This window comes from Cervus canadensis, chromosome 24 (assembly GCF_019320065.1).
Source record: "Cervus canadensis isolate Bull #8, Minnesota chromosome 24, ASM1932006v1, whole genome shotgun sequence".
In the NCBI taxonomy this organism is placed as follows: Eukaryota; Metazoa; Chordata; class Mammalia; order Artiodactyla; family Cervidae; genus Cervus; species Cervus canadensis.
Genome location: NC_057409.1, coordinates 21,406,230 through 21,427,462, shown reverse-complemented (window position 1 = coordinate 21,427,462; position 21,233 = coordinate 21,406,230). Strand labels below are relative to the sequence as shown.

At 41.1% G+C, this 21,233-nt stretch overlaps 1 protein-coding gene across 1 annotated transcript in view; it reads left to right on the top strand.

Annotated features, from left to right (window-relative positions):
- The window catches only part of NYAP2 (neuronal tyrosine-phosphorylated phosphoinositide-3-kinase adaptor 2), a 303,388-nt gene that overhangs the window by 122,295 nt on the left and 159,860 nt on the right, over positions 1 to 21,233 (top strand). Inside the window, exon 4 of the mRNA XM_043445946.1 lies at positions 7,066 to 7,367. Coding sequence (XP_043301881.1) covers positions 7,066 to 7,367 — 302 coding nt within the window. The remainder of the gene's footprint in view (positions 1 to 7,065; positions 7,368 to 21,233) is intronic.

Below are 21,233 nucleotides of genomic sequence, written 5' to 3'. Positions count from 1 at the left end.
TTCTCCTCCCGCCTTCACTCTTTCCCAGCATCAGGGTCTTTTCAAATGAGTCAGTTCTTTGCATCAGGTAGCCAAAGTATTGGAATTTCAGCTTCAGCAACAGTCCTTCCAATGAATATTCAGGACTGATTTCCTTTAGGATGGACTGGTTTGATCTCCTTGCAGTCCAAGGGACTCTCAAGAGTCTTCTCCAACACCACAGTTCAAAAAACATCAATTTTTTGGCACTCAGTGTTCTTTATAGTCCAACTCTCACATCCATACATGACTACTGGAAAAACCATAGCTTTGACTAGACGGACCTTTGTTGGCAAAGTAATGTATCTGTTTTGCAATATGCTGCCTAGGTTGGTCATAACTTTTCTTCCAAGGGGCAAGGGTCTTAATTTCATGGCTGCAGTCACCATCTGCAGTGATTTTGGAGCCCAACTGTGTGGTTCAGTGTTTTTCTCTTTCTGCCATGAGAACATATCCCAGTAGGGGTTAGTTCCTAGAATGAAGAAGACATGTGGAGGAGAGCCACAGCTGATGCACAGCCAACCTAATGAATACAAGCAAAAAATAAACCTGTGTTGTTAAAAATAACTAAGAATGGGGGATTATTTGTTACTTCAGGATAACCTAATGAGATCTTACAAATGCATGGTACCTTGTCTTATCTGTGATATTTTCCCTGGTCTCTGGCAAGTCTCCTTTGCTTGATTTCTCATACCTGTGTCTCCCTCCCTGTTTCTAACTAACAGACATCTGTCACAAATATCTCTAAGTGTTGTTCTCAATATTGCTGGGGTTCTCTGGATTGACTACACAGAGACATCTGGATATAGTTTTTAAGAAATTATTGGCTACAGAATTTGGTTCATTGGCTACAGAGATACTGATTCAACAAATATGATTCAGTAGTTGTCATTAGTATGGGCCCAGAGATTTGCATATCTTAAAAACTACACACAGTCCCCTCATACATTCAGGAGTTAGTTGTATGTTATATTCCATAGTTTTCAATTTGCTTTAGGCTAATTATCTTTGTTGGTCTCTTGAACCTAAATGTACCATAACTGTTACTGCTCAACTTTAGCCTTGGGTAATGGCCTTTCTATCAGACTTATCTTAGCCCCATATCTTCATCCTGCATTTACAGCCTGGTCAAATGAAATTTGACCTGAGACCTACCATTGTTTAAAGCATACACTGAATTTCTCTTTGGAAAAGTTGTTAGTGTGTATGTGTATTTGTGTGTATGCATGTGTGTCCATGTGTGTATACATGACATATACGAACAAAAGGATAGAGAGTTAGCGAAAATTGTATTATGCTGAAAAAGGTAATTTTGAAATGAAGCAGCAGAGCTAATTATCTGTCTGGACAAGGTACATATTTAGGTTTTGAGCTATTTAGGTCAAAAGTAACAGAGAAATTGCTGATACAATTATTCCTAGTAACACTCTCATAATTGCCTGTGTGCATTAACACATGCATAAATCCCCTCACATGGATATGTTCCTGGGAATGACTGTCTAAATAAGTCCTCAAAGTACCTTTTGTTCAGTGGTATGGCAGTGGAAGTAAGGAAAAGACACATAGAATGATTGAGGCAAAGATAGATGAGATCAAATGTTTCATCTTCCATGAGAAAGATTAAGGTCACAATCATCATAAATCAGTGATAAACATTCCCATTCCATCACACCCTGATCCACCCTCTACCACTTCTGCCTTAAATTCTTACTGATTTTTCACAAACTGTTCCATTTGAATTTATTCTCGCTTATTTTTTGACTGACGTTCTAGAAGAAAGCACAGAAAGTGAAATGCCTGAGGACACTGAATGGATTTAGGAGACTGACCACTATGATGTGAACACTTCCACCTAATCATTTGCTTGATTTCATTCATGTTTCTAGATATCAACTGCTCTGGACAGTCCACTGAAATTCCTTTATTTTGTTTTGCAAAGACAGTATGTCTAGTGTCTATCAACTCAAAATACTCAGAAAAATATGAAATAAATATAAAAAACATTTTTGATTGAATAGCAAATTGTGATCAGAATGAAATGCCAGCATCAGAGTCACATGCACTAGTTGAATCCTTTCTGGCTCTGTTCTCAAGGGTCATAAAACTGTCATAACTGCTTCACTGAAGATGGAAAAAAGGCTCATTTACCATTATTGTTCCTACTGGAATTAAAATGTATGACAAATCTTGGAGTCATGAAAGATACAATGAAGAGACAAATAAAATTAAAATTAGGACTTCCCTTGTGGTCCAATGGTTGAGATTCCAACTTCCACTGCGAGGAACATGGGCTTGATTCCTGGTGAGAGAAATAAGATTCTGCATGCCGCATGGCACAACCAGAATAAATGAATAACTAAAAGAAATTTAAATAAATAAATTTTTAAAAGGCATAAATAAGCTTATGTTTGGAAAGGTAGATTCAGGAGGCTTCCAAAATTCATATGCTCAAACATACTTTTTATACTTCAACAGTTCAGTTCAGCTGCTCAGTCGTGTCCGACTCTTTGCGACCCCATGAATCACAGCAAGCCAGGCCTCCCTGTCCATCACCATCTCCCGGAGTTTACTCAAATAAATGCCCATCGAGTCAGTGATGCCATCCAGCCATCTCATCCTCTGTCGGCCCCTTCTCCTCCTGCCCCCAATCCCTCCCAGCGTCAGAGTCTTTTCCAATGAGTCAACTCTTCCCATGAGGTGGCCAAAGTATTGGAGTTTCAGCTTTAGCATCAGTCCTTCCAATGAACACCCAGGGCTGATCTCCTTTAGGATGGACTGGTTGGATCTCCTTGCAGCCCAAGGGACTCTCAAGAGTCTTCTCCAACACCACAGTTCAAAAGCATCAATTCTTTGGCTCTCAGCTTTCCTCACAGTCCAACTGTCACATCCATACATGACCACTGGAAAAACCACAGCCTTGACCAGACAGACCTTTGTTGGCAAAGTAATGTCTCTGCTTTTTAATATGTTGTCTAGGTTGGTCATAACTTTCCTTCCAAGGAGTAAGCATCTTTTAATTTCATGGCTGCAGTCACCATCTGCAGTGATTTTGGAGCCCAAAAAATTAAAGTCCGACACTGTTTCCACTGTCTCCCCATCTATTTGCCATGAAGTGATGGGATCAGATGCCATGATCTTAGTTTTCTGAATGTTGAGCTTTAAGCCAGCTTTTTCACTCTCCTCTTTCACTTTCATCAAGAGGCTCTTTAGTTCTTCCTCGCGCTTTCTGCCATAAGGGTGGTGTCATCTGCATATCTGAGATTATTGATATTTCTCCCGGCAATCTTGATTCCAGCTTGTGCTTCTTCCAGCCCAGCGTTTCTCATGATGTACTCTGCATATAAGTTAAATAAGCAGGGTGACAATATACAGCCTTGATGTACTCCTTTTCCTATTTGGAACCAGTCTGTTGTTCCATGTCCAGTTCTGACTGCTGCTTCCTGACCTGCATACAGGTTTCTCTAGCGGCAGGTCAGGTGGTCTGGTATTCCCATCTCTTTCAGAATTTTCCACAGTTTATTGTGACCCACACAGTCAAAGACTTTGGCATAGTCAATAAAGCCGAAATAGCTGTTTTTCTGGAACTCTCTTGCTTTTTCAATGATCCAGTGAATGTTGGCAATTTGATCTCTAGTTCCTCTGCCTTTTCTAAAACCAGCTTGAACATCTTGAAGTTGACAGTTCACATATTGCTGAAGCCTGGCTTGGAGAATTGTGAGCATTACTTTACTAGCATGTGAGATGAGTGCAATTGTGCAGTAGTTTCAGCATTCTTTGGCATTGCCTTTCTTTGGGGTTGGAATGAAAACTGATATTTTCCAGTCCTGTGGCCACTGCTGAGCTTTCCAAATTTGCTGGCATATTGAGTGCAGCACTTTCACAGCAGCATCTTTCAGGATTTGAAATAGCTGAGCTGGAATTCCATCACCTCCACTTGCTTTGTTCGTAGTGATACTTCCTAAGGCCCACTTGACTCCACATTCCAGGATGTCTGGCTCTAGGTGAGTGATCACACCATCGTGATTATCTGGGTTGTGAAGATCTTTTTTGTATAGCTCTGTGTATTCTTGCTACCTCTCCTTAATATCCTCTGCTTCTGTTAGGTCCATACTAATCCTGTCCTTTATTGAGCCCATCTTTTCATGAAATATTCCCTTCGTATCTCTAATTTTCTTGAAGAGATCTCTACTCTTTCCCCTTCTATTGTTTTCCTCTATTTCTTTGTATTGATCCTGAGGAAGGCTTTCTTATCTCTCCTTGCTATTCTTTGGAACTCTGCATTCAAATGGGTATATCTTTCCTTTTCTCCTTTGCTTTTCGCTTCTCTTCTTTTCACAGCTATTGGTAAGGCCTCCTCAGACAGTCATTTTGCTTTTTTGCATTTCTTTTTCTTGGGGATGGTCTTCATCCCTGTCTCCTGTACAATGTCATGAACCTCCGTCCATAGTTCGTCAGGCACTCTGTCTATCAGATCTAGTCCCTTAAATCTATTTCTCACTTCCACTGTATAATCATAAGGGATTTGATTTAGGTCATACCTGAATGGTCTAGTGGTTTTCCCCACTTTCTTCAATTTAAGTCTCAATTTGGCAAAAAGGAGTTCATGATCTGAGCCACAGTCAGCTCCTGGTCTTGTTTTTGCTGACTGTATACAGCTTCTCCATCTTTGGCTGCAAAGAATATAATCAATCTGATTTCGGTGTTGACCATCTGGTGATGTCCATGTGTAGAGTCTTCTCTTCTGTTGTTGGAAGAGGGTGTTTGCTTTGACCAGTGCGTTCTCTTGGCAAAACTCTGTTAGCTTTGCCCTGCTTCATTCTGTACTCCAAGGCCAAATTTGCCTGTTACTCCAGGTATCACTTGACTTCCTACTTTTTTGCATTCCAGTCCCCTATAATGAAAAGGACATCTTTTTTGGGTGTTAGTTTTAAAAGCTCTTGTAGGTCTTCACAGAACTGTTCAACTTCAGCTTCTTCAGCGTTACTGGTCAGGGCATAGACTTGAATTACCATGATATTGAATCGTTTGCCTTGGAAACGAACAGAGATCATTCTGTCGTTTTTGAGGTTGCATCCAAGTACTGCATTTCAGACTGTTTTGTTGACTATGATGGCTACTCCATTTCTTCTAAGGGATTCCTGCCCACAGTAGTAGATATAATGGTCATCTGAGTTAAATTCACTCATTCCAGTTCATCTTAGTTCACTGATTCCTAGAATGTCAAAGTTGACTCTTGCCATCTGTTTGACTACTTCCAATTTGCCTTGACTCATGGACCTAACATTCCAGGTTCCCCTGCAATATTGCTCTTTACAGCATTTAATCTTGCTTCTAACATCAGTCCCATCCACAACTGGCTGTTGTTTTTGCTTTGGCTCCATCCCTTCATTCTTTCTGGAGTTATTTCTCCACTGATCTCCAGTAGCCTATTGGGCACCTACTGACCTGGGGAGTTCATCTTTCAGTGTCTTATCTTTTTGCCTTTTCATGCTGCTCATGGGTTCTCAAGGCAAGAATACTGAAGTGGTTTGCCATTCCCTTCTCCAGGGGACCACATTCTGTCAGACCTCTCCACCATGACCCGTCCGTCTCGTCTTGGGTGGCCCCACACAGCATGACTTAGTTTCATTGAGTTAGATAAGCTGTGGTCCATATGCTCAGATTGGCTAGTTGTCTGTGATTGTGGTTTCTGTCTGCCCTCTGATGCCCTCTCTCAGCACCTACCGTCTTACTTGGATTTCTCTTACCTTGGACTTGGGGTATCTCTTCAAGGCTGCTCCAGCAAAGTGCAGCCATCGCCCCTAACCTTAGACGTGGGGTAGCTCCTCTCAGCCACTCCTGGCTGCTCTACTAATTTATTAGTAGAACTAAGTTACTAGTGTAACCAACGGATTCTGGAAACTGAAGAGAGATTGACCATTATTTTACTGATTTAAGCAAGTATTTCCCCATCCTTTCTTTCTTTCTTTCTTCCTTTCTTCCGTCCTTCCTTCCTTCACTTCCTCACCCCTTCCTGTCTGTCTCCCCCCTTGTATTCATAACAGAACCCCCTTTGTCATTGCTGTTTGTTTTGTTTTACCCTCTATGCTAATTAGGTAAAAGTAGGGATGATCTTGTGAAGTTGAAAAGAGTTTCAAATGCTGCCTCAGTCATGTGTCAAAGGGTGGTCTATGACATATATGTACTAGTATGTATAAGTGAAGTGAGTGAAAATCACTCAGTCGTGTCCAACTCTTTGCGACAGGCCTCCCTATCCATCACCAACTCCTAGAGTTTATCCAAACTCATGTCCATTGGGTTGGTAATGACGTCCAACCATCTCATACTCTGTCGTCCCCTTCTCCTCCTGCCTTCAATCTTTCCCAGGATCAGGATCTTTTCAAATGAGTCAGCTCTTGGCATCAAGTGGCCCAAACACTGGAGTTTCAGCTTTAACATCAGTCCTTCCAATAAACACCCAGGACTGATCTCCTTTAGGATGGACTGGTTGGATCTCCTTGCAGTCCAAGGGACTCTTAAGAGTCTTCTCCAACACCATAGTTCAAAAGCATCAATTCTTCGGTGCTTAACTTTCTTTATAGTCCAAGTCTCACACCCATACATGACGACCAGAAGAACCACAGCCTTGACTAAATGGACCTTTGGTGGCAAAGTAATGTCTCTGTTTTTTAATATGCTGTCTAGGTTAGTCATAACTTTTTTCCAAGGAGTAAGCATCTAACAAGATTTACCTGAAAGTAAAGAAAGAGGATTGAAGATGAAATGTTCTATGTGGTAGTTTTGGGCTTTTTTTTGTTTGTTTGTTTATTTAGAATACTAATTTTTGAGTATCTGGATACCAGTATAGCAGAATTTCTGATTACGGTCAAATCATATCGCTTTAATATCATATTGAATGCAAAAGTATAGAATATTTTCACGCTGTTGGAAACGTTTCTTTCCCAGTCTCAAGTTAAAATGTGAACTGTCATCAGTTACAGACATACTTGTGCCCATGACGTTGCCCATCTTGGCTCACCTGGCGCCGGTTTCGTCTTTCTCTTACAGCATAGGTGGAGAAGTGGGGCGAGGCCACGAAGGAACCTACGTGGGCAAGCATTTCCGCATGGGATTCATGACGATGCCCGCGCCCCAGGACCGGCTGCCCCATCCCTGCTCCAGTGGCTTCTCGGTCAGGTCGCAGTCGCTGCACTCGGTCGGGGGCACAGACGAGGACAGCAGCTGTGCCTCCCGGAGACAACCACCCCCCAAGCCCAAGCGGGACCCCAGCACCAAGCTGAGCACGTCATCTGAGACGGTCAACAGTACGGCGGCCAGCAAGAGCGGGAAAGGCCCCGAGCGGACCGAAGGTAAAACCGGCCAGGCCCATCGCACCTAGAATGAGGCTTCACACAAGTGTCCGGATCCGCATACCCACCAGCATCTGCCTTCCTCCCTGGGTCACATGATCTTGTCTCTTCAACACCTTAAATCTTAAAAAAGAAGAATAGGGGTGGGAGGGGGTGGTGTGTGGCTGTTCATTGCCAAATGACACCCCCCCACAATATATTTAATTTATATCACCAAAACAGGGTGTGAGTTTTCTAGCCCCCTTTAAGGGGCTTTGAATCATTAGGAAACTATTTTGCCTAGCAGTATATCTAAAATCTATATTTTCTTGCTTTTATTCCTGTTACTTGTATAATTATAGACGTATCATGAGATTGCCAGGTGGTGCTAGTGGTAAACAACTCACCTGCCAGTGTAGAAGAGGTGAGAGGTAGGTTGGATCCCTGGGTGGGGAATATCCGCTAGAGGAGGGAATGGCAACTCACTCCAGTATTCTTGCCTGGAGAATCCCCTGGACAGAGGAGCCTGGCAGACTGCAGTCCATAGGGTTGCAAAGAGTGGGACATGATTGAGCAACTTAGCACAATTGCACACATCATGAAATCATGAGGGGGGGCTTTGTAATGCCAGAAAATATAAAAAAGAAAAATCGTAGTCATCTTTAGAAATAATCATTTCTTAATCATTTTGGTGTACTTCCAATGAATTTGAATTTATGCATGCATGTATGTACATTTGTAGCCTCTACTTCAATCCCTGTCTTCTGTTTTTTACCACATCTATGTTTTTTTTTCTCAGCCATGAAGTACATAAATCAAATATATCTTAGTCTCTTTGTTGGCCTATAATTATAAATTAGGTCAGATTAACCCCAGATCTCACTGGTACTTTAGCCTTGCTTGAATAAATCAGTTTCAGCTTTCCTGAAATTTTCCTGAGAGTCCCTTGGAGGGCGAGTAGTCCCAAGGGAGTTTTGATACAGGTGCATTCAGATGGCTGTGTGTCAGCTGTGGAAGATGCTTCGGGGCGTCCAGTGCTGACTGGACTTGTGACTGGCTTGAGAGCACGTCTCCCCCAGGTCCCATGGTCTTTCTCTTACCCTGTCTCTCCCTGACATTCTTCCCCAATGGCTCACCTGAGCACCTGGTATTCCAAGTTCCCCAGTAGCTTGCTACAAAGACTGGACACCAGTTGGTCCCTTCCTTAACTGGGCAGGTTTCTTTGCCACTGAGGCTCTCCAGTCCTTCACAAAAGCTCCCTCATCTTGTGGTCTAATCCTCCCACGGAAACATAAACCTAGCCTACGGTATGGTTACCCATGAAGCATATTCCATCTCTCTTCTAATATCTTCATCTCTCCTTTCACCTGTATCAGTGTCCAAGGGCATATTTAGCCAAAAAGCAAAAGCCTCAGAGAATACTGAAGAATACAAATAAATGCCTGGAGATTGAGCTAATCCATACTTTCTTCAGGGAAAATCTCCAGTTAATCTCAGTTTTTCCTACTTCATATACAGTCAGAAATAATCACAATTATGGGTATGTGTGTGAGATTTTATGTGTGAATAATATGCATTTGTGCATAGTTACGAAATTGAAATCCTAGTGCATAGTTTTGTGCTTTATATTTTCACTTGTTTTCTTGTGATTATTGTCCATGGCATTCTGTTTGTTGGGAAACACCATTTTTAAGGAAGGGCATGCACTTCATGGTACTTTATACAATTGTTATCTCTTTGATGAAGTCTTAGTTGAGCTTCCCTGGTGGCTCAGATGGTAAAGAATCCACCTGCAGTGCAGGAGACCCGGGTTCAATCCCTGGGTCAGGAAGATCCCCTGGAGGAGGGAATGGCAGCCCACTCCAGTATTCTTGCCAGAAGAATTCCATGGACAGAGAAGCCTGGCAGGCCACAGCCCATGGGACCTCAGAGTCAGACACGACTGAGCGACTAATACTCAACACACCAGATTGGTTCCAGTCTGTTCTGCTGTAATCAATCACACTGCAATGAAGGGTTGTGTGTGTGTGTGTGTGTGTGTGTGTGTGAGGGGGTGTCTGTTTGTGAAACTCTTTTTTTCCTCTACCTTGAAACAGATTTGAATTCTGAGTCTTTTTTTCTCACGATTCAAGGTCATCAGTATGTCCTACAACTTGTAACATACTGATGTTTTAGAGATAGTGTTTAGTTTACTTGTTAATAAACTAAAAGGCTCTAGAGATCTGTGTTCTGTAAATTTTAAAGATTGTTCTTAAGTTTTCCCTGATATTGATACCTGATGCCTCTCATTTCTCCTTATAGTCTATGAGGTTATTTCCAGAAGTCATGTCTTCTTACTTGTACTGCCAGAAAACTACATAATCAATTACATTGCATTGTTTTCAAAAGCAGATTATGATTTAGAACAATGGTGTCTGAATGATGAGGGCCTGAGTGTAATCTAAAATGATTCAAGAATAAAGGGGGATAAAAGAACCATTGGAAGGGGAGGCGAAAAGGAATCAGACAAGGTGAGCGGCCAGTAAAGGATGTGCTATCAGGCTAGGTAACGCTGCTGGAAACACTTTTGGAAGCAGTGTAACATACACACCTCAAAATAGTCCCCTCCCTGGGGAGGGGAGCTTGGGGTCTTCAAAGTGGTCATGTGGAAAATTATGATTGTCCCACAGAAGAAACATTTGAGTGGTGATTCAATTGTCTTAAAGACAGAACTGATTACCATTCATTTGAGATGCTTCAGGTAGCTAAATCCTGAGATAGAGAAACTCATAAGTCTCTCAGATCCCTTCACCATCTCAAGATCTAAGGCTCTAAATAGCTCATTATCAAAGAGAAGACAGGAAGTCTGTTATCTTTATTACTTCTGAGGCAGAAGAGAAGACAGTGAGTAAATTAAAGCAGTAGCAAAGGCTTATCTCAGACTTGGAAAACTACCTTATGATCGGTAAGGCTTATTAAACATGAAGTTGAAGTTCAACATCTCTCTTCTAAAGGACTTCTAGGGTGGTTAAAGAGCCTTCAGCTGTAGTGCCTCTTTGAGGATGGTCAGTGGACCGGATGGACTATTAAGATTCAGTGCAGAAATGGTCAACTTTTATAGAAGAGTGATTTTTCAATGCAAATTTCAGCTTCTCTTTGGAGCACTTAATCAAAAGGCAACTGCAGAACTGGATATATTCAAATCTCTTTTACCAAGGTATGACTTCAGTAACAGGAGAGAATCAGAGCTCAGTTCAAAGATGGGAAAAAAATCTTGAGTCCAAATGCATGCATTCATATGTGTGTACTCAAAGTCAAAATTATATAACTATGTAGATTGTTCTTTTATGAATCCTCAACTCTTTGTAATTGTGAGTTAACTGGACTTCATTACGGAGCATGTGTTTTTTTTTTTTTTACAATTTTTCTAGCTATCAGAATTATAACAAAGATGAAGAGTGACTTTTATAAATCTTAGTTTGTCTTTTCTTTTTACATTAAATGTCAGCAAAATCAAAATATTGATTCTGGGGCATTAGAATGATTTCCATGGTAACCAGCTTCTATTTAAGTCAGGGATTATGACTTCCCTGAGGATGAAAGTAGAAAGGAAATGGCCTTGTAGCAAAACAGCTTTCAGAGTAGGAAAGAAATAGTTTAATGATGAACACAAACAAAAAAATCACATACCAGGAAAAGTATAATTTAGCTTTTAAAAATTGCAATTGTGTCATACTGAAAATATATATTTGCAATTCTATTTTAAGATCTTTCATAATGACACATTTCAAAATGTATACAGTAGAGTAGATAAATTGACCATAAATATGCAATAGATATTTTAATTGCTCTTTCTATTGCTTCAGCGTAATACCTGCTGAGTTTGAGGAATGATTAGACGAAGTAAAAGGAGCTAACTAGAAAGGATGAGAGACCTGACAACTACTACTTCAGGAAAGAGCAGTAATTGTGCAAACTCACATTCTCCATTCCCATTGTTCAGCTCAACATGTATTTCATTTCCTAATAGAGTCATTCATAGAGATGCTCTGTGGTGCAGGCAAAAGAGACTGCTTAGAATCTACAAGCAAACATTGACTTTGAGACAGTGATCTAATGAGACTGTTTCTTCACCTTTAAAATGATGATGAAGCACTGAAAACTAATCATACCCTGCCCCTCTCACAGCCTCACGACCATACAGTTGGCTAATGCCCACAACTGTGCATGGTAAAAAGAAAACACTATACAAATGTAAGTTCATATGATTTTAAACATGTACTTACACTTATTAACTGAACTGAACTGAACTGACTTATTAACGTGCCAGAATAACACGAAATTTTGGTTTCATGTGCATGCATGCTAAATTTCTTCAGTGGCGTCTGACTCTGCGACCTCGTGAACTGTAGCCTGCCAGGCTCCTCTGTCCATGGGATTCTCTAGGCAAGAATACTGGAGTGGGTCGTCCTTCCCTTCTGCAGGGGATCTTCCCATAGCACATATATTAAAAATAAATAGGAGAAATATAGTGGTTTGTTTCCTCTTTGCCCACTTTCAGAAGAGATTTTATAATTAATGGGTGTTGAATTTTATCAAAAAAATTTTTGCATTTATTGAGATGATCATATGGTTTTTGTTTTTCAGTTTGTTAATGTGTTGCCTCACACTGATTTGCAGATATTGATAAATTCTTATATTCCTTGGATAAGTCCCACTTGATCATGTGGTATGATCCTTTTAATGTTTTGTTGGATTCAGTTTGCTAGTATTTTTCAGAAAATTTTTGCATGTATGTTCATCAGTGATAAAAATGTTAGTCACTCAGTCATATCCAACTCTTTGTGACCCTGTGGATTATAGCCTACCAGGCTCCTCTGTCCATAGAATTCTCCAGGCAAGAATACTGGAATGGGTTGCCATTCTCTTCTCCAGGGGATCTTCCTGTCCAGGGCTTGAACCCCTGTCTCCTGCATTGCACGCAGACTCTTTACCATCTGAGCCACTAGGGAAGCCCTCATCTTGGTCTGTAATTTTCTTTTTTTGTAATACCTTCTTCTGGTTTTGGCATCAGGGTGATAGTGGCCTCGCAGAATGACCTTGGGAGTGTTCCTTCTTCTGCAATTTTTGGGGGAAAATTTTAGAAAGATAGGTGTTAAGTCTTCTCTAAATGTTTGAGAGAATTCACCTGTGAAGCCATCTGGACCTGGACTTTTGTTAGTTGGAAGTTTTTAAATCACTGTTTCAATTTCAGTACCTGTTATGGATCTGTTCATATTTTCCATTTCTTCCTGTTTCAGTCTTGGAAGGTTGTACCTTTCTAAGAATTTGTCCATCTTTTCAATTTTATTGACATATAGTTTACAGACAGAAACAGACTTACAGACATCAGAAACAAACTGTGGTTAATGAAGGGGCAATGTATGTGGGGGGAGGGATAACTTGAATTTGGGATGAACATATACACATTACTATATGTATGATAGATAACCAACAAGGACCTCTATATAGCACAAGGAACTCTACTCAATATTCTATGATAACTTATATGAGAAAAGAATCCAAAAAAGAATGAATATATGTATGTGCATCACTGAATCACTTTGATGTACACCTGAAATTAACACAACATTGTAAATCAACTACACTCCAGTAAAATTGAATAAATTAATAAATATGTAAGACAGGAAAATAAAAGCCATACACACATACCTTACATGTTAGGCTTAAAATTTTTACACAATGACCCAAATAAACAGAGAAATATTCTCTAGTTGTAATAAACTCTTCATAATAGCGTGACATGAATGTTTAGTGTAATGAAGAAAACATATTTTTATTAAATCAAGTATTTCTATACTTTAGACTCCATTAAAAAACTTAAGTATTCTTTTTTTGAAGTATAATTAAGGTATACCACTATGTTAGTTGGTCCTTTCCAGGTGGAGCTAGTGGAAAAGAATCGGACTGCCAATGCAGGAGATATTAAGAGACGTGGGTTCGATTCCTGGGTTGGAAAGACCCTTTGGAGGAGGGCATGGCCGCCTATCCCAATATTCTTACCTGGAGAATCCCATGGACAGAGGAGCCTGGTGGCCTACAGTCTATAAGGCTGCAAAGAATCAGATACAACTGAAGCGACTGAGCATGCACGCATTATGTTAGTTTCAGCTGTACAACATATTGATTCAATATTTGGATGTGTTGCATAATGATCACCACGATAAGTCTAGTTAGCATCTATCACCATACATATTACCTACTTTTTGGTGATGAGAACTTTTAAAATTTATTCTCTTAGCAACTTTTAAGTGTGCAATACAGTATTATTAACTGTAGTCACCATGCTGCACATTCCATCCCCAGGACTTACTAGAAGTCTGTTCTTTTTAACCGTCTTCACCATTTCTCACACACCTCCAAAACTAAGTGTTCTTAACTTTCTTTTGTTTTAAACTCTTCTTTCAAGTAAATCTGAACACTTAATTTATTATATTGCTTCATGATTATCTTCAGAAGACAATGAATTTGGATGGTTCTCCTGGTTTCTGATGTTACCTTCTAGATATATTTGTTAGAGTCATATCTATGAATCAAAATGTGGAATACGTGCAGAAACATTTGGAATCACAAAGTGTCCTCAAAATCTTGAACTGTGAGGTTGAGCCAGAACCAAAGGAAGACTAAGTTCATTATAGGGTCACTGCCTTACAAAAAAAAAAGTGCAAATCCCTCTTTCAAGATTACCAAAGTAGATTACAGTCTTCAGCAATGTTGCTTTTCTTTTCTTTATTTATTCTGCAAATTCTTTGAGTGTCTACCTGGTTGTAGGGAGATCCAGCACTGAACAAAATAGAAATGGTCTTTCCCTTCATGTTCTTCATATGTGCTCAGTCACTTCAGCCGTGTCCGACTCTGCAACCCCATGGACTGTAAGCCCACAGGCTCCTCTGTCCATGGGATTCTCCAGGCAAGAACACTGGAGTGGGGTGCCATGCCCTCTTCCAGGGGATCTTCCCGACCCAAGGATCAAACCTGCATCTGTTATGTCTCCTGCATTGGCAGGCAGGTTCTACCACTATTGCCACATGGAGAGTTCTTCCTTCATGTTACTTACAACCGATTTTGTTTCCAATTCTCTAGTTCAGACTGTTTCCCTCTATTTACGCCATGAGGCAAGCACTGATTTGTTTTTGTTGTCGTAGTTCAGTTGCTCAGTCATGTCCAACTCTTTGTAACCCCCCTGTCCTTCACCATCTCCTGAAGCTTGCTCAGACTCTTGTGTCTGGTTCTAACTGTTGCTTCTTGACTTGCATACATGTTTCTCAGCACTGATTTACAGGAATCTTTTCTGGAAAACAGAAAATCTGGCATGACAACCACGTGAGCATCATCTGTGTAATTAGTTGTTTAACTCTGGAAGAAACAGTTTAGCACATTTTAATAATGTGTTTTTATCCTACAAAGAATATTTGCTGCTCTTTCATTGTTCAGTGCTAACAATTTAAAGATGCCTGTATCTGATTTTGTACCAATATATAGCTTTGTAGGCAAGCTATGGGCATTTGAGGGGAGAGGAGAAACAAATTGAATGTGCTTTTTATGTTGGGGAATTTACAAGTTTCCCAGGTCAGAATTCCAGTTTGGGAACTTGAATAAGCCCCAGTCAGAGCCAGCCATAAATTCGGTTTTACTTTTTCTCAGTGACTAGCCCAGATTTCTGATCCTTACAAGATATTTATAAAAATTAGACTATGCCTTTTATGACTCAGCATGAAATATTAGAAAAATGTGGGCTTCAGAGGGAAACAGACATTGGTTTCATATCTGTGCTGCCAACATTTAATATACTCTCTCTCACAGACACAGTTTTCTCATCTGTACTATCGGAATAGCAATATTGGTCTTAGGCGGTGGGTAGAATCTTGTCCAAGATTTTTATCCAGGATTCCCCACTCCCTGGTATACTCACCTTGAATATTCCCTGGAACTCTCATACCATTGGTGGCCTTAAGATTAAGGGGGCCATGTAGCAAAGAATGTGTTGTTGTTTGTTGCTGTTCAGTACCTAGTCATTTCTGAGTCTTTGCGATCCCATGGACTGCAGGTTGCCAGGCTTCCCAGTCCTTCACTGTCTCCCAGAGTTTGCTCAAACTCATGTCCATTGAGTCAATGATGCCATCCAATCATCTCATCCTCTGTCGTCCTCTTCTCCTCCTGCCCTCAATCGTTCCTAGCATTAGGGTCTTTAAAGTCAAGGAATGCTGGTAGTCTCTATCAACTGAGCATAGTCTCTGGCTAAAAGCCAGCAAGGAAACAGGGACTTCAGTCCTATAACTACAGGATCTGAATTCTGCCAACAACAATACTCACCTTAGAAGCAGAGTTTCTTCTAGAATCTCCAAAAATATAGCCTGGCTGCCACCTCGATTTCAGTCAGTGGGACCCTGAGCAGAGATCCCAGCCTTCTGGATTCTGGCCATGCCCAGTGAAAGTGAAAGGCACTCAGTCATGTCCGACTCTTTGTGACCCCATGGACTATACAGTCCATGGAATTCTTCAGGCCAGAATATTGGAGTGGGTAGCCTTTCCCTTCTCCAGGGGATCTTCCCAACCCAGGGATCAAACCCAGGTCTTCCGCGTTGCAGACAGATTCTTTACCAGCTGAACCACAAGAGAAGCCCAAGAATACTGGAGTGGGTAGCCTATCCCTTCTCCAGAGGATCTTCCCGACCCAGGAATCAACCCGGGGTCTCCTGCATTGCAGGCGGATTCTTTACCAACTGAGCTAGGAAGGAAGCCCAGCCATGTCCACACTTCGGATGCATAGATCCAAGAGTTAATAGAGGGGTACTGATTTTTAAGCTGCTGTATTTTTGATAACTTGTTATTGTAGTGATAGAAAAATAATCCATTTTACTAAATTATTGGGCAGAAAAAGTGGGGTAAAATTCATTGGCAAAGCACATAGCTTAGAACCTGGAGAAGAGCAGATCCTCAGCAACCTCGCTGCCCTTCTCAATGTGTGTGCGTGCTCTGTCTCTTCAGGCCTGTCTGACTCTTTATGATCCTATGGACTGTAGTCCGCTATGCTCCTCTGTCCTTGGAATTTCCCAGGCAAGGATACTGAAGTAGGTTATCATGCGCTCCTCCAGGAGATCTTTCCGACCCGTAGATCAAACCTATGACTCTTACGTCTTCTGCATTGCAGACAGATACTTTACTACTAAGACAGTGCTGGTGGTTTTCCAGATTTCTCGGGTCAGACTTTGAAAGTAAACAAGATGATAGAAGCCCAGAAAATGCTGACATACTAGGTCTCTTGAATGCCTGCTTAACTCTTTCTGAATTTGTGTGGATCTTTTTCTGAGAGGATCTGTCCTTTCTTGCCAGCAGTTTTTGTTCTTTCAAAGGACTCAGTGATGGCTTTTCAGTGGTGTTTTCAATGACTCATTTAAATGACTGCAACTTGCAGGCTTAAAGCCTTTTTTTCTTGTAACAAGTGGCACTTGTGGTTCACAGCAGGCTTTCTAGAAGTCTTCAAAGCTCCATTTAGCACCACACTAATGAAACACAAGGAAAGTGGAAAACGAGCCCTTGAAATCTTCATCATTTTGGCACTGGGTAGTATTCTAGTGTCTGTTCTTGTTGGTTTGATGGGATGAGACCTAGAGAATTGTCACTGAAGGCCCACATTCCTAGGTTTCACTTTCCAGGTTGACAGAATCAGAAACTGCTGGGCTTCCTGGTGTAAAAGCCATCTGTCAAACCAGGCTGCTCAGACAGAGATAGAGTTGTCTGACTACAGCGTGTGATCTTTTTCTAAACGTACCCCGAGGCCCATGAATGAAACTATTTGTAAGTCAAATCATCTTTCCCTTGGTCCTGGCTTTTGATTCTAGTCCAGAGAACTACCCTGCCTCTTTCTGGTCTCACCCAACACCCTTTCAGTAACACTCTGGATTTGGTCTCATTTGTCTCAGTGTCTGAAATTCATAAGAGGATTTTTATCCATGGTGTTGCTACTGATGGCATCTTCCACAACAGACCAATAAGCTCAAACTTCCCAAGTATCTGTTCTGATCATGGCATTGATTGTGGAGTATTCGATTGCTATACTGTCCTCAGTCACTGAGTCGTGTCTGACTCTTTGCAACCCCCTGGACTGTAGCCTGACAGGCTCCTCTTCCCATGCGATTCTCCAGGCAAGAATACTGGCGTGGGTAACCATTCCGTTCTCCAGGGAATTTCACAACCCAGGGCTTGAACCTGGCTTTCCTGCATTGCAGGGAGATTCCTGACTGTCTAAGTCACCAGGAAAGCTCCGTTGGCGTATTCAGTTCAGTTCAGTTATTCAGTCATGACTGACTCTGTGATCCCATGGACTGCAGCACGCTAGGCTTCCCTGTCCATCACTAACTCCCAGAGCTTACTCAAACTCATGTCCATCAAGTCGTTGATACCATACAACCATCTCATTCTCTGTCATCCCTTTCTCCACCTGCCTTCAATTTTTCCTAGCATCAGGGTATTTTCAAATGACATTTCTATACAGCAAGTGGCCAAAGTATTGGAGTTTCAGCTTCAGCATCAGTCCTTCTAATAAATGTTCAGGATTGATTTCCTTTAGGATGGATTGGTTGGATCTCCTTGCTGTCCAAGGGACTCTCAAGAGTCTTCTCCAACACCACAGTTCAAAAGCATCAATTCTTAGGTGCTCAGCTTTCTTTATAGTCCAACTTTCATATCCATACATGACTCCTGGTAAAACCATAGCCTTGACTAGACAGAGTTTTGTTGGCAAAGTAATGTCTCTGCATTTTAAAGGCTGTCTAGGTTGGTCATAACTTTTCTTCTAAGGAGCAAGTGTCTTTTAATTTCATGGCTGCAGTCACCATCTGCAGTGATTTTGGAGCCCAAAAAAATAAGGTCTGTCACTGTTTCCAATGTTTCCTCATCTATTTGTCATGAGGTGATGGGACCAGATACCATGATCTTAGTTTTAATGTTGAGTTTTAAGCCAACTTTTCCACTCTCCCCTTTCACTTTCATCAAGAGGCTCTTTAGTTCTTCTTTGCTTTCTGCCATAAGGATAGTGTCATCTGCATATCTGTGCTTATTGATATTTCTTCTGTCAATCTTGATTCCAGCTTGTGCTTCATCATTCCTGGCATGTCACATGATGTACTCTGCATATAAGTTAAATAAGCAGGGTGAAAATATACAGCCTTGATGTACTCCTTTCCCGATTTGAAACCAGTCTGTTGTTCCATGTCCAGTTCTAACTGTTGCTTCTTGACCTGCATACTTATTTCTCAGGAGGCAGGTCAGGTGGTCTGGTATTCCCATCCTTTCAGAATGCTGTGATCCACACAGTCAAAGGCTTTGGCATAGTCAATAAAGCAGAAGTAGATATTTTTCTGGAACTCTCTTGCTTTTTCGATGAGCCAAAGGATATTGGCAATTTGATCGCTGGTTCCTCTGCCTTTTTCACATCCAGCTTGAACATCTGGAAGTTCACATTTCATGTACTGTTGAAGCCTGGCTTGGAGAATTTTGAGCATTACTTTGCTAGTGTGTGAGATGAGCGTAATTGTACTGTAGTTTGAGCATTCTTTGGGATTGCCTTTCTTTGGGATTGGAATGAAAACTGACCTTTTCCAGTCCTGTGGCCACTGCGGAGTTTTCCAAGTTTTCTGGCATATTGAGTGCAGCACTTTCACAGCATCATCTTTTAGGATTTAAAATAGCTGAACTGGAATTCCATCACCTCCACTAGCTTTGTTCATAGTGATGCTTCCTAAGGCCCACTTGACTTTGCATTCCAGGATGTCTGGCTCTAGATGAGTGATCACACCGTCATGGTCATCTGGGTCATGAAAATCTTTTTTGTATAGTTCTTCTGTGTATTCTTGCCACCTCTTCTTAATATCTGCTTTGTTAGGTCCATACAATTTCTGTCCTTTATTGTGCCCATCTTTGCATGAAATGTTCACTTGGTATCTCTAATTTTCTTGAAGATATCTCTACTCTTTCCCCTTCTATTGTTTTCCTCTATTTCTTTGCACTGATCACTGAGGAAGGCTTTCTTGTCTCTCCTTGCTATTCTTTGGAACTCTACATTCAAATGGGTATATCTTTCCTTTTCTCCTTTGCCTTTTGCTTCTCTTCTTTTCACAGCTATTTGTAAGGCCTCCTCAGACAACCATTTTTCCTTTTTGCATTTCTTTTTCTTGAGAATGGTCTTGATCACTGCCTCCTGTACAACATCACAAACCTCAGTCCATAGTTCTTTAGGCACTCTGTCTATCAGATCTAAGCCCTTGAATCTATTTGTCACTTCCACGGTATAATCATAAGGGATTTGATTTAGGTCATACCTGAATGGTCTAGAGGTTTTCCCTACTTTCTTCAATTTAAATCTGAATTTGGCAATAAGGAGTTCATGATCTGAGCCACAGTCAGCTCCCGGTCTTGTTTTTGCTGACTGTATACAGCTTCTCCATCTTTGGCTGCAAAGAATATAATCAGTCTGATTTTAGTATTGACCATCTGGTGATGTCTATGTGTAGAGTCTTCTCTTCTGTTGTTGGAAGAGGGTGTTTGCTATGACCAGTGTGTTCTCTTGGAAAAACTCTATTAGCCTTTGCCCTGCTTCATTTTGTACTCCAAGGCCAAATTTGCCTGTTACTCCAGGTGTTTCTTGACTTCCTACCTTTGCATTCCAGTCCCCTATTATGAAAAGGACATCTTTTCTGGTTATTAGTCCAGAAGGTCTTGTAGGTCTTCATAGAACCATTCGACCTCAGCTTCTTCAGTGTTACTAGTCGGGACATAGACTTGGATTACTGTGATATTGAATCGTTTGCCTTGGAAACGAACAGAGATCATTCTGTCGTTTTTGAGATTGCATCCATGTACTTCATTTTGGACTCTGTTGTTGACTATGATGGCTACTCCATTTCTTCTAAGGGATTCCTGCCCACAGTAGTAGATATAATGGTAATCTGAGTTAAATACACCCATTCTAGTCCATTTTAGTTTTCCGATTCCTAAAATTTTGATGTTCCCTCTTGCCATCTCCTGTTTGACCACTTCCAATTTGCCTTGATTCATGGACCTAACATTCCAGGTTCCTATGCAATGTTGCTCTTTACAGCATCAGACCTTGCTTCCATCACCAGTCACATCCACAACTGGGTGCTGTTTTTGCATTGGCTCTGTCTCTTATTCTTTCTGGAGCTATTTCTCCACTGACCTCCAGTAGCATATTGGGCACCTACTGACCTGGGGAGTTCATTTTTCAATGTCATATCTTTTTGCCTTTTCATATTGTTCATGGGGTTTGCCATTCCCTTCTCCAGGGGACCACATTCTGTCAGACCTCTCCACCATGACTCATCCGGCTTGCGTGGCCCTACACAGCATTCCTCATAGTTTCATTGAGTTATACAAGGCTGTGGTCCATGTGATCAGATTGATTAGTTTTCTGTGATTTGGTTTTCATTCTGTGTGCCCTCTGATGGAAAAGGAAGAGAGGCTTATGGAAGCTTCCTGATGGGAGAGACTTAGTGAGGGGGAAACTGGGTCTTGTTCTGATGGGTGGGGCCATGCTTAGTAAATCCTCAATACTGTACTATGTTATTTATTTCAGATTTTTTAGGGTCAAGTCTATGGAATGCTGCTTAACAAGTGTTTACTGAATCAATCAGAATAACAAGTTTAGAGCAGCTGAGGATAACAGTTCTGAGGCCCGATTCTCCTGGTTCAGAGTCAAGATGATTACAACACTTCACTACAGAGATAAGATATGACCATAAATAATGACCTATTCCAAAGATCAGATTAGCCCTGCCCTGGCTTAAAGTAGACAGTGCAGTCTGTCTTTGTCAGGTTTTCCAGAGTCTG